At 36.7% G+C, this 13,915-nt stretch overlaps 2 protein-coding genes across 3 annotated transcripts; one reads left to right on the forward strand and one right to left on the reverse strand.

Annotated features, from left to right (window-relative positions):
* The first annotated feature begins 1,552 nt into the window (after window positions 1-1,552).
* On the forward strand, window positions 1,553-5,042 carry LOC127254962 (uncharacterized). 2 transcript variants are annotated; one of them, XM_051280338.1, is made up of 5 exons: window positions 1,553-3,167; window positions 3,255-3,344; window positions 3,604-3,740; window positions 4,136-4,325; window positions 4,672-5,042. In XM_051280338.1, exons 1-5 carry the CDS (start codon window positions 2,601-2,603, stop codon window positions 4,825-4,827), a joined length of 1,140 nt encoding a protein of 379 aa, XP_051136295.1. In that variant the 5' UTR covers window positions 1,553-2,600; the 3' UTR covers window positions 4,828-5,042. The 2 variants fall into 2 exon arrangements, with proteins under 2 accessions (XP_051136295.1, XP_051136294.1); XM_051280337.1 differs by having other exon boundaries at window positions 1,556-3,167; window positions 3,604-3,749.
* A 438-nt stretch (window positions 5,043-5,480) lies between these two features.
* On the reverse strand, window positions 5,481-11,849 carry LOC127254675 (apoptosis inhibitor 5-like protein API5). The gene is made up of 16 exons (XM_051279903.1): window positions 11,654-11,849; window positions 11,393-11,554; window positions 10,627-10,726; window positions 10,477-10,542; window positions 9,659-9,771; window positions 9,498-9,572; window positions 9,222-9,371; window positions 8,732-8,797; window positions 8,598-8,663; window positions 8,100-8,210; window positions 7,554-7,640; window positions 7,360-7,466; window positions 6,453-6,567; window positions 6,255-6,320; window positions 5,926-6,035; window positions 5,481-5,834 (listed from the first exon to the last, which is right to left on the reverse strand). The coding sequence occupies exons 1-16, from the start codon at window positions 11,741-11,743 to the stop codon at window positions 5,642-5,644; spliced, it is 1,677 nt and encodes a 558-aa protein (XP_051135860.1). The 5' UTR covers window positions 11,744-11,849; the 3' UTR covers window positions 5,481-5,641.
* Between the last annotated feature and the right edge of the window lie 2,066 nt (window positions 11,850-13,915).

The raw sequence follows: 13,915 nt of genomic DNA on the forward strand, positions 1-13,915 counted from the left end.
ATATATTATCGTTATCAAAATAGTTGAGGGACAAATCATCATCAACAAACTCGTGTGGGGAGGAATGACAAACTTCTTTATAATTTTTTATTCACGACGAATCATGAGTTTATTTAACTGATATAATTTAATTTTAAATTTATACTTTTTTTAAAGCTATTGTTCAATGAATTCAAATACCGGTATAATAATTATTCATAATATAGTTTAGACATGTGCGCACCAGTAAGCTTGACACAACAAGTACATGAGTATGAAATCTATCTCAAACTCAAAGATGGTGGTTGTGGTAGTGGATACGGGGTTTAAGTTTGATTTTGGTGAATACTAAACATGTCAAACATGTAATCTAATTAAATAATTATAGTCAGACAAAAAATATAACTTACAAATTGTAATTGCATACATGCATAATAAATGACCATTTGAATTCAAAATTTAAAAAAAAAAATATTATGAAAAAATAAAAATTACGGTTCAAATAATTAAGCCCAAGAGTAGAGATATCTATAAAAAGACTCTTCCATCATCAATTTGAAACACACTATTCTATAGCTTTTCATCTTCAAAGTCTTTATATATCTTTTCGACAATCATTTCTTCTGAGTTTTCAATTAATATTTCGGTATCATTTTTTACATTTTTAGTCTCTCGATATAGTTACAATATTTTTATTTTAGTTTATCGGAGTTCTAAAATATTGAAATGTCGTATAATTCGTAGACGATATGTCATTTTATTTTTTAGAATGTTACACAACGCTCCTAAAATTTGGAATACATTCGATTTGCGGAATTGTCTGAATTTTTTAATAACTATTTGATGCAATTCATTTATTTATTCTTATTAGAAAAAAGACCTTCTAATTTCAATAAATAAAGAATGTTTTCTGTCTATTAATAAGACTCACATTATTACTAATTAAATTTATAGATTAATGAATTGTTTTTATATGTAATAATTATAATGTGAGTCTTGTTACAAAAATGCAGTTTCTTATGGAAATGAAAAGGTTTTTATCTGATAAGAAAAAAAGATTAAAAGGAACTCGACATTAGACACCAAATGAGTTCATTAGTTATCACTCAACTCTTTTAAGGTTAACGATAATTTATAAAAGAAAATCTGGAAAAAAGTCTCCACGGGATAAAGGACAAATAAATACTGTTGGGGTATGCCGATATATATATAAATATTCATGTATTCTTACTCTTTTAACATACATTCTCGCTTCTAACCGGGATGCGCTGCTGCGTACTTCATAATAAAATTGGTGGCTTTGATCGTCTTAGATTTCCTGGAAGGTTGATGTAGGATCAAGCTTGCTCACCATATATCTATCTATTATCTACATGTGTATTAAAAAATTTGGCTGGGCTGCTAACTATGTTGCTTGCATTCTACTTTCCAAAATATAGATACAGATATTAATTTAATGGTGGATATTATCATGATACGATTTGTTTATATTGGATCGCATATATAGATATACGATAATGATTATAATATTAGTAGTATTTGAACGAAGGCAATTCATTCACAATGTTGATGCTTATTAACGAATGAATGAAACCGTAGTCTCTTTTCTTTTCGAGAGAAGAGAAGAGAAGCAATAAATTGAAATAATTCAAAAAAGCCAAGCAAAGATATTGGGAGGATCCGATCCGATCCGATTCACGAGTTGGGGGCGAGCGCTGTTGCCTGTGTGAATGCATGAACTTGCAAAATAGTAGTAGTACTGGCAATGCTTTCCAAGTTGGGGAATTTGGTGGGTTTCCCGATTTGGGCAATGGGATTGGGATTTCGATCTTTTGGTGCTGGAATCCATAAATTAGGGCGTGGCGTGGATGGGGTCGTAAATGCGGGGAAAAAACAGCGGGGAGAGAGAGTCGGTCCAAGGATGGGATGGGAAACAAGAGTGGGGAGGAGAGGATTTTGGCGACAAATTAGAGAAGAGGAGAGAGGGGCGGGCAGCACTTTTGAGTAGGACGACGATGCCTTAGATTTGCCATTGAATTTTGAAAATTCAGGAGGAGAAGAAATAGATTAGAAAAACAAACCCCAGCAACAACAAAACACAAAATTTTATAGTGATCCGATCTGTCTGTCTGTCTCCGACAGCTCTCGCAATTGGGGCTGTGATTCATCATCGCCATCATCATCATCATCATCATCATCAGATACACTCTAATCAGCCAGCTGATTTCCCCTTATTCATTCATTTCATTTCATTTCATTCCATCTCATTCCGTCTCGCTTTGTTTCATTCCCTCCCCCTTAGATGCTCTTTCCTTGTTTGCTGTGTGAATTGATTAATTCTGGAAATCTTTGCTGGATTGAGCGGGCATTAATGTGGGGATGCCGTGCAATCTGGACGGTGGGGGGATCTGCTGGAATTAATTAAATCTGATGTGAATTTTTTTCCATTGCGGCATTTGGTCCAACACTTGGGATTTGGTTTTCTTGATTTGGGATATATGTCGATAATATGGTTGTGTGGATATGGAGAACGATTATTATTACTTACCAATTAATTGCCATTGCCCCTTTAGGTTTGCCTTTAAATTCCGTCTGTTGTTTTTGATGGCTCATTGTGAGAAATGGGTCAAGAAGAGCATATTCTAGGGTGCAATTATAGCGGCAGTGGGGATGGTGGTGTTGGTAGCAGCAGCAGCAGCAGCAGTCGAATCTCGAAAAAGGTTAAGCAAAAGAAAGCGCCTCAAAGAGGCTTAGGTGTCGCTCAGCTTGAGAAGATCCGATTGGAGGAACAACAGAAGATGGACTCGTTTGATGTTTTGGGAGCAAAATCTTCTCAATTCCTTCCTGTTAATTGTTCTTCTAACTTTAAGCCACTTTGTAGTTCACTGCCCTCAGTGTCGAATCTGAATGCTTTATATGGGCAAGCCCCATCTGTCCCTAGTGTAGTTAGGAACGAGAGCCCCCTAATTTCCAATCAGCTGAGTGGCAATGGAAGTTTCGGTCACGGGCTATGGCCTAAGTTGACCAACGGCAATCTTATTTTGGGGGAGAACCGAGGCCTCGATCATCGTGGTTTTGCATCTGAGGCACCGGTGATGACTACCTCTTCGCACGAACTAAGTGGGCCTTCAGTTTTGGCTTCTCCAATTGTTAAGCAATCATCACACCAGTTCCAGCAACCTTTGATGGTGAGTTGAGCCATACAAATGATAAAGAACTTTCTCTATTGAATTTGGCTCTGTGGTGACCATCCATCGATTTTGTAATACTTGCAGGTTAATACATCCCCAGGGATGTCGCGATTCAGATCGCAGATGGAGCCCCCTTCATACCAAAATTCTTGTTCTTGGTCAGAGGAAGATAAGGTATCTTGTGCTCGCTATTTTCTTCCTGGTTACATTACATATCTATGCCAACATTGGATTGTGGAATTGGGGTATGTGTGGTACGGTACATCTGCATTTTTCTGGTTGTCTACCATCTTCTACACCTTGACCATACACATTAGATTTCTCCTGACTGGATTCTTCCCTTGTATATATATATTGCACTTTTGCGCTGGTTTTATTTTTCCCTATTTTTGGGGTATATGTGATTTTGGTCTTGGTGTTGGTGGCTGTGTAGATAGCAGGCACAAAGAGATCTTATCCGTTCGCTCGTGAAAGTGAGCACAATGGATGTCCTACCTATGCTGTGTCTCAATCAGATGAATTAGTTTTGAGTAGCAATGGACACCGAGCTCATGTGGAACCAAGGAACAAGTGCGTCAGGTTCGTCTACAATTGAAATATGTAATGTTAAAAAAGATACAATTTTTTTTTCACAGGGCACGGTACTTGTTTCCAAATATTTCATATTAGAGATTACTTTTTGGGTGCTCTTACAATTTGCTGGCAGCCTAATTTTGAAAGAAACAGCATAGTCATCTATAACGTAGTAAGTATGTCATGCAGTAGTTATATGATACTGACTGCTTTTTGGAGAGGGGTTATTTGTATCACTTGCAGAGTACACAAGTACCTTGTAATATCTAATAATCTGATTATCCAAGCAAGCGAAACACACGCAGAGATATAATGTTGCTTGGTAAACAAATGTCAAAAATTGAAGTGCAGCAGGCTATCAGCCTAACATCTTTTGTTCTGTGACTCTCCAGAGAAGAGCCCTTGAGCCCAACTACCTTGCCTAAAGGGAATCGAAGTGGAGGAGTGACTGAAGATAATGCGAGGCTAAGCGGTGATTTTCTAACATTAGCTCCTCCAGCTCTGGACCCAAAGCGCAAGCCTCCTTTGGATGACTCGAGCAACAAATTATCCAAATTTGAATCCTTGTTCAGTCAGAGTCAGGTATTGTTCTAGATTCTATTGCTTTATCACTTAGTTGAGAAGAAATTTGCAATATGAACCATAATTCCTTGATGCGGTTGACAGCAATGTGTGTAGCACGGCTGGCTAAGCCAGTCCAACAGTTTCTTTTTTTTTTTTTTTCAGATAAATAATGTTTTGTCCTTCTGGTTGCGTGTTCTATTGCAAGTTTAATCCCTGAGTTTTGTGAATTTATGGTTACATGAGTAGTATAACAAGATATATATAATATGAAAATATTATATACAGCACCATCAAGTATTTTTAAAATTTAGATATGATGACACGCCTCTCCCTGATTATGCATTGTGTCTTGCTGCAAATACAGGAACCATTGGTCAAAAGCCAAGTCTGTCATCAACAAGTAGGACCCGAGCAATCTGTTCGCTGCTTCTTCCCGACTAAGCATCAAATCTGTCAAATGGGCTCGGCCAATGACGACAGCGAAAAGGTGGAAACACTTGATCTCAATTTAAAGCTATAGAAGGAGGAGGAGGAGGAGGAGGAGGAGGAGGAGGAGGAGGAGGCTGTTCCCGGATCATCATTAGTCAATTTGCTCTTTTTTACATTGAACATTAATTATAATCCGTCGTACTATCTATCGTATCTGTTATGTGCCAGTGCTACACCTTTCTTTCTGTTTCTGATGATCATTGTTGGAGGACTCGGTATCTATCATCCTTTTGAGTTGTTGTTTCATTTCGTTTGTTATACACAATAATCATAATAATTTGCTTTGCTTTGCTTTGCTATGCTGTACTGTAAAGAACAACAATTCTACATGGTAATTCTAAATTCTAATCTATTGAAATTAAAATGGCGGAGTAGCGTGGAGTTCTCTAACTTGCATTTCTCTTTAGAATGCTGACGTCGTCTATAAAATAAATTCCAGAGAGAGAGAGAGAGAGAGCAGAAGTATCAATGGTTCTTTGCAGTGATGCTGGCTGCCTGCTCTCTAAACGATTTCACCATAACAACGCACATATTGGAATGAATGTCAGGATGCCCTTTTATTGTGTTTTGATCTTATTTGCTTATTCATTTAGTTACTTTCTTTTTTTAGACTTACATTTCCAATCGTTACAACATCAAGACCCATTACAGCCATCACTAAGCAAGTTAGTACAGCTTAAAACGTAACAAACCAAATCATGGATGTAAGTGTATGTATTAAGATGGTGGATCAGATCAGTTGAAATCAGCGGACGACGACACTATCATACTGTCTTGTCTGTCTACAAATAACCTCAATCAAATAGTTGATGATGATAGAGAGTACAACACAAAGTGAAGCATATTCAACGAAAATTCCTTCCTCTGCCGCGTCCTCCTCTCCAGCCACGACCTCTTCCCCTTGTTCTTACATCGTATATACCTTCAAAAGCTTTGTTAAGAAGTTGGTTTTGTACGCCGCCTCCACTGCTACCTCCTCGGCCCTTCTTTGATGCATTCATGCCGGATCCATTAGGAGCAGCAGCAGGTCGTTTTTTACTGTAATGATGACAAATGAGAAAAATGTAAACCACAGATACCAAAGATAATGAACAAACTGGAAGGTCAGATTTTTCCTTTTTGTCCATACCCGGCTGCCACAAGAGCAGTTGAAGTTGTGGCGGCTTTAGGTACTTCTTTCCAGGACAAGTTAATTTTCTGGTCCCCGCTGAAGAATGAAGGGGTTTTTGAATGCAAAGGCTGCATAAAGAATGTAAAGAAATACAGACAAGGTCAATATTGCTGGAGGAAATCACAGAGCAATCTCTGATAGAATATATGAATTTTGTTTTGATGCATTGATTCTCCACTGAGATTGTTTTGTTTGGATATAACAGATAATAGTCTTAGCTGAGGGATGCATCAAGGACTCAGTCTAATAATTTCATAACAAACAGAAGGGATTGGAAATAGAGTCACCTGGGTCAAGGCAAGTATATTGTTGCATGTTCGAAGACCAGCCGTAGCATTCTGTTTCTGTTTTTTCTGTATGAGAGCCCAAAAGAAAGATATTATTAATGAGCCAACCAAAGGAAATGTACATGCAATTGAAATTGATAATTGAAGAATGAAAATGAGATTGGCAAAACAAAAGATGTCTTTAAAGAGAAAACCCACAATAACTTCTTTCTCCTCTTCTGACTTTGCGGCTGCCATTGTTTTATTGTGCTCTGCCATACCCTGTGTTAATTTCTTGTTCATTGACTTGGCTAATTCTTCAATCGTGCTCAATCTATTTCATCAAGAAGTTATCTTAATATTCTGAAGCATCCAAACAAAATCACAAGTAAACGATGGAAATATGCCTATGCAGTTCCTTGGTGCTCAATTGAAAATGCACCATTGAGAAAGAATAAAGTTAATAATATAATTACAATATGGTTATTCCAATTTACCAACAGAGCCACAGCCAGTCTCACAATTAATCACTAGAGACCATTAAATTGATATATAGTGAAACTTCGTATACATTAAAATGTCAACTGAAAAAATTGCCATTATCAAAAGTGAAAATCCAATCCACGCAACCAGATATTGACCCAAAACCAAAAACATACGAATCATATTGCATTCCTCCAAACAACTTCCCTCATACATCCAGAATACCTAACCTAATTTAACTGGAGTAATCAGAGAACCATGTAGTATGTCATGCAGCGAGCCCTCCCACTTAAAGTAACCAGAAACGGACAAGTTCATTGCCAAGTTGGCTTTAAATTGCAATGGTTCCGGGAACCCATCAATTCTATGAGCAACTTATCTTTGGGACAGATGAAGCAATAAAGAGAAATGCACCTTACACTCTAAATGCTTTCATAAATGAGTCCATTTCATATCCCTTACCCAGCTTTACATGCATGCATGCATGCATACCGCTAAAACCCAAAATGTTTTTGGTCAGTGAACTCGCATCTTTGAAAACGTTTTGAGACTATCATAACAGAGAACGATTTGGAACAACCATACTTTAAAAAAAAAAAAAATGGTGCAGATGTTCAAATATGTTACTTAGTTCACAATATACCTCTCTGTAAAATCTTTATATTGCTCTGAAAAATCTTCCCCTAGCCTGTCTGAAGGCTGGCCAGTGACAATCTTGTAGCCACAAAGACTATTTGTGGCATTTGGAGTCTAAAAAATTTAGCACGAGTGCCTTCAGTTTTATATAAACAGAATATAGATTAAGATAGTTGAATACAGCACTATTTTCAGCTTTACCTTGTGAGCTAAATGGTGAAATGCATACAGCAAGCACTCAATGCATGTGAAATTCATCTCTTCAATCTTTCTTCGAACCATGTATTTCTATCACAGAGAGAGAGAGAGAACCAAAAATCAGACTACTTATAGCAAAGGTTGCATATGAATGAAGCTGACATAATTACATTTGATTATTTATCCAAAGTACAAAAAGTAATAGAGTGGGGATTTTGAGTCCAAAGAGGGTGTCACTAATTTCTTATCAGTTTAACATCCTGTTGAAGTACCAATAGTTAGCAACTGATTCTGAAAATATGTATCATGGCATCATACAGAACCAATATATCAACAAAAACACTATTAGCATGCCATAAATACTAAATGCACTGTTAAAAAAATGAATGAAGAGGTAGAACAATAATGATGCCATATAAGTTTTGATGATAGAGTTAAGACTGGTGTTTATTAAGTGCACGAACATTACATTAATGCACTATTGTTCGTGCACCTTACCTCATGTATAGTTTTCATGCACCTCCTAATCTACTTTGGATGAAGCAGTACCTTCAAAAGTTGAACAACTGATGGCAGAAGCAATCTTGAATCCGGTGGTTTAGCAAATACCGAGCATTCAGCAAGGCTCTTGAGCAAGTCTATTTTTCTTTCTTCAGGAAGCTAAAGAAGAAAATATGAAACTTCATCAGAGAGATGTAAGGATATAATTGATAAATTGGAACATAAAACTCCCCCTGGAGAGTACTATCTGTATTAAGCTCATAACCCCTCAATTACCAAATATGTAAACTGCGAATCAGGAAAAACATGAACAGGATTTATAGAAATTGCTGCAAACACATTACCGTGAAGCAATCGTAAAGTTATCAATTTAATGAAAAATGCAATTAATTTACAGATTCTATGATGATCTTGCTAATAAGAAGAGCATATAAAGTAAAAATGGGAAAAAGATAAATGCAAATAGCACAGCAATAACTTGTCAGGTGGCGGGGAACAATGTATGCGACCACTCAGATATATTTTGTCAGTAATTTACAGTCTTACCTTGTCAAAAACAGGGATTATTTGCTTGCTCAAATAATTGAAGAACTTGCTACACGATGCACCTCTCTGATATCAATATAAGCACTAGATTAGAATATGCTATTTTATACTCTTAAAAGAAATAGAAGACATACCATGAAAAATGGAATGGCCATTTGCAGGCACGATATATATCGGTCAATGTGATCACCATCTGAAACCTGGAAGCACATGAGGATCTTTGTAAATATAAAATACTTATCCTTCCATGGTAGATCTTGAGAATATAACTCATAGCAACTGTGGTATATGTAATGCGGGTGTACCAAACTTAAAAATGAAACCATATTCTGCCATCAGCAGCTTCTGTTTACATCAAGATCTTAAACAGCAAAACAAATAACAAGTTTCCACACAAAATACAGCAGATTCTCAAGTAGGAGGATGCATTATTAAAGATAAAATTTTTGGAGGGGAAAATTGAACTCAGAAGCAAGTGATAATGGAAGAGATATGGAGCTGCAAGAAATACAAGATGCCTAATATAATGAACAGTAATTGAGGGCTTTAAAGAGTAGGTAACAACTAACTCATACATGAAATCAACCTAAAAGCTAGCTACTTATTGCATGATAAGAAGCATACATTAAACTGTGCATCCAGATCAGCCTGGCCTTCTATAATCTCAACAAGTTCTTGAACACGCTCCACAGGAGCATTTGGTCCAAATAAGCTCAAGCTTTTCAAGAAATCCATGAATAGTTTAAACTCCGCAGCAGTTACATCTTGCAAATTCTGATTGAGATACATCAAATAGAAAATTCAGATATGACAAATCTTGAGTCCAATAGGGAAAAAAAAAAAAAAAAAAAAAATCTGTCTAAAGAGAAACATGACATCAATGATTGCAACACATAATACCTGCTTCACTAAATTAGTAATATGCCTCTCCATTTCATCCTTTGGCTTCAACAGCTCTGCTTTATTGGGAAACACCTGATATAGGATCCAATTGTCATTTAGAAATAGAAAAAAGTTCTTGGAAGTGAAAGAACGTTGTACTCAAAACCAATGAATGATACCTTATCTCTGATAAAGCAGAGAACTTTTTCACGGATGGTCTCCCAAGCGCTGAGATCCTCTGCATTTCGATCATCTGTGCTTCCGATGTTCTTAAATAGAGCAGTTAAGGATGCTGCATAAATAATCTCAGCAGCATCAGACATGCATTGTGTATGCAGCTATTATATAAAATACATTCAATGTAGTCTACTTGGGGAAAAATCATACAGAATTGGCCTGTTGCCCCCAACTGTAATAAGTTTTATAAATTTTAAGAGTTTTTTTGTGGGACTAGGAATTGGGAATAGTAAAAATTTCAAAATTGTTGTATGATGTTAGTAATGGTGTGATATTTTGAATTTTAATTTGATCTTATTTTGTGGGGGGGGGGGGGGGGGGGGGAGCGAATAGTCGAATCCTTGGGAAATCTCACAAATAAATACAACCAGGTTCTCAATCAGGCATTACAAGGTCATTTGTAATAAGGGCACACTGGGCAGCAAGAAGACAACAGCCCATCAAAGAGAAAATATAATGCAAGCACATTATTGTCTCCTTCCAGTCAGAGTAACATATTCCATGCTATGGTAAGACCAAAACGTGCAGAGATGGTTATATATACAACACCTTCTAGAAAACCTGAATTCCACACGGCATCCCAGCCAGAAAACGAATATATAATAGACAAAACTGCTATCGTTACATCAATTCATAAAGCACATACTTAGGGCTTAGCAGTATCAAGGTCTCACGTACATCAACCAACAATTTTAACCTTTGAAGGAAAAATGGAACATGAGAAAAACTCCATGAAGTATATTAATATTTCACAACTTACTCTTGACATCCTGACGCAATAAAGACATGAGGGCTTTATGAACTGCATCACGCTCCACATTATCTCCTAACCATATCAGAGACAAACATTCAATTAAACTGGATATCATACAGATTACTACCTGAATGCATAGAAAGAAGACTAAATTACCGGCAATAAGGAGTTGGCCAAGGATGTCAACAATTTTTGCCAGATGTTCCGGGGTATCTTTACAGAAAAGAGGAAGCCCACGAATAGCTTGCACACGCACCTTCAACACCATAAACAAGATCCCCGAGTTCTTAAGATAGATATGATTCAACACCAGAAACAACAGCCCCCAAATTCTTAAGATACATAGATGCCTCAAAGACAATAGCTTATCATCCACATGTCGAAAAATATAACCCACTCTTCCCCCACCAACTAGAGCGTGAGAAATTGTGAGCTGGAGAATAAAATTCGGATGAAGAAAGTGTTCAGTAGTACAAGGTTGTGGTTCCAAGCATGATTGGGTGATACATCAACAGAAAAATTAAGCTGGTAAGCAAGCTGGCCAAGTTAGCAGGCTAAATACGCCTAAGAGACCATGTCGTTCAAATTGTTTTTCTATCTTTTCCCTGTGAAACTCAAAGTCAGGACAAGCCATTGGGGAAACAAAATAAACGGTGTCAAAAATATATCTAGTTCTCCAGAGAAGTAGATACTTCACGCACGCACTAGTGAGGCATCCAAAAACCCGCTGGCAGAGCGTGGTGCTGTTGGGTGAGCAGGACTTCACCAGAATAAGACACAATTCAAGCCCCTTAGAATCAAATGACGAAAGTAGAACTCCGTTCCAACTACCAAATAACACACTACATATTCCTCCTTGGGTGCAGCAACTTGGGACAAAGATACTAAGCAGAATTGCAGAAAAAGACCGTAAATCACCTACCCCAAGCTCCTCATCTTCGCACAAATATAAATGCTGATCCAGAGCTTGTTCAGCCAGCTGGGGGAAGCATTTAAAAAACTTGGGAATCATCTGCGCCGCCAACTGCTTCGCTTTTACGCTGCCATTCGCTGCAGCAATAATTCCTTCGTAATCCGTCTGATTCTGCTCCACGTAGACACAAAAATGAACAATTTTTTTTTTTTTTTCTTTAAATGAGCGATAGAGAGCGCAGTGGAGGTCTCGAAACAGAGTCCGTCTCACCTGGGACTTATCCTTGGCCTCGTTGAGTCTCTCCCCATACTCGTAGAGCTTCTCGATTTCCCTGGAATCATCAGTAGTAACATTCGCCATAGCCCAAATTCAATCAGAAATCTGCAAAGCGTCGGGTTCCGCCTCTCGCGTTGGTCGAAAATAGGGGTTAGGGTTTTGTTTTGTTTTGGGGAAGACCGAGATGTAACTTTTTTTCAAAAAAAAAAAAAAGAAAAATTATTACTCCACTATTATACAGTATTATTGTTATTTCTGTTTGATGAAGCGACCGTACGCTGCTTCGCTCGTGTCTTGAGAGTTGAGAATGATTGATTGATTGGTGATAATCAGCTGCACCACATCCACATCAACCGCTTCTCCTAATCCACACCGTTCTCTTAGTCGGGTCCACACCATCGACGGTCCAGATTAAAGTTCTAATCTTTTAAAAATAAATTTAAAATATTTCATCAAATATTAAATTTAAATTAAATTTTTTAAAACAGGAACACAATCTTCATTTAAACAAATAAAGGATAAAAATAATATAATAAAGGATTACTAAAAAATGAACCTTCAATTGAAGGACGTCGGATAAAAGGCACCACTCCGAGGAAGGGGATTTGGAAGGACATTCAACGAACTTGTTTGCCCCAGCTTGGCAAATCGCAACAACCCCTTACTATAAATTCAAAGGTATATGCTAAATGGATTTTAAAATGAGTAGACAGACTCAAATGAATAAAATTAATCCAATAAAACACTTACTATATATATAAATACTTATATATTTTTATTTTATAAAAATCAAATACTTGTCTTCTTCACCGGTACTCATCTTCCTTGTGTTCTTGTTTTGTTTGTTTTACTTTTATTTTATTGACTTTTTCTCTAAACTGACCAATAAACTCGGTCCTTGTCGTTGTCGGTTAGCTTTTGGTATATTATTATTATTATTATTATTATTATTTTAGATTTCCTCTAAAATCAGCTCTGCATGTAGTAGTTGATTTTTTCCTAGGATTTTTTTCTTTTCAATTTAATATTCTTAATGATGTTAATTTTCAATTTCTGTTAGCTTATGTTGATTTATGATTTAGGGTCCTGACTTTTAAATTTAGTAGTTGCAAAGAGTTTGGAGAGCTTATGAAAGCATCTGACATTTGAAGGCCAGTGATAAGAGTTATGCAAAGTTTTCAATTTAGTTTGAAATGCTTATTACGGGACATTTTTATTATGTTGTGTTGGATTAAAGTAGTATTTGAATCTTATGTATTGACATAATATTGTTATTGTTATTTTATTTTTGGTGAAATACTCTTGATAGTAATATTGTGAATTGTAGCTTGAAACAGAACATGACATCTTAATCTACTGACATATTCATTTCGGTCTACATCTGTTTATACAATAAATACTCCAGTCCGAAAATGAACTTGTCAAACAGAATGAAATCCAGATACTTACACTTGTTCTTCTTCTCGGTGATTCTTTGTTTCAATTGAAAAGATGCATGACAATAGAGGAGATGGTAGAGAGAGAGAGAGAGAGAGAGAGAGAGAGAGAGAGAGAGAGAGAGAGAGAGAGAGAGAGAGAGAGAGATATTAATTTAAAAATTAAATAAGAAAAGGGCAGCCACGTTGCCCCGGGTATTTTGTCAAAACAGGTAACAGGTACTGAAGATCCCACCATCGGAATTCGGACATGCATTGCAAGAAATAACCTTAATTACCTATTTAAATCTTATCGAGACATGCAAGTACATGTATGTGGGTTCTCTGCTGGGGTACCCACTTTTGATCCGGAACGGAGGATCTTGACTGTATGTATAATACCGTGTCCGTGAGATATATTAAGACCGTATATGACGATCGTTTGTTTCCTAAGCTTTTAAATATTTGTTGGGCACACACCGTATTATACATACAGTCAAGATATATATATATATATTTTTTTATTTTAAAAATAAAAATTAGAAACAAAACCACACACATGCATAGTGTTTATGATCGGGGATCCAAACCATTATTATTGTCACTTGTCAGTCAGTCACATATAAATATATAGTACTAGTACTTAAAAAAACATAAGAGAAGGTGTCATCATCAATCACCCAATAACAAGCAGTCAAGTCAAGTCATATGAAAGTAAGTAATCCAGCTAGCTATATAGCTTGATGGTCTGGTCTGGTCTGGTCTGGTCTGGGTGGGGGTAGATTTAAAACTACTTATTGAAAACACACCAATCATAGGGTTGGTTACCTGATTGATCTCC

The sequence above is a fragment of the Andrographis paniculata genome, unplaced genomic scaffold, assembly GCF_009805555.1.
Source record: "Andrographis paniculata isolate CXL003 unplaced genomic scaffold, ASM980555v1 Contig52END, whole genome shotgun sequence".
NCBI classification, from domain to species: Eukaryota; Viridiplantae; Streptophyta; class Magnoliopsida; order Lamiales; family Acanthaceae; genus Andrographis; species Andrographis paniculata.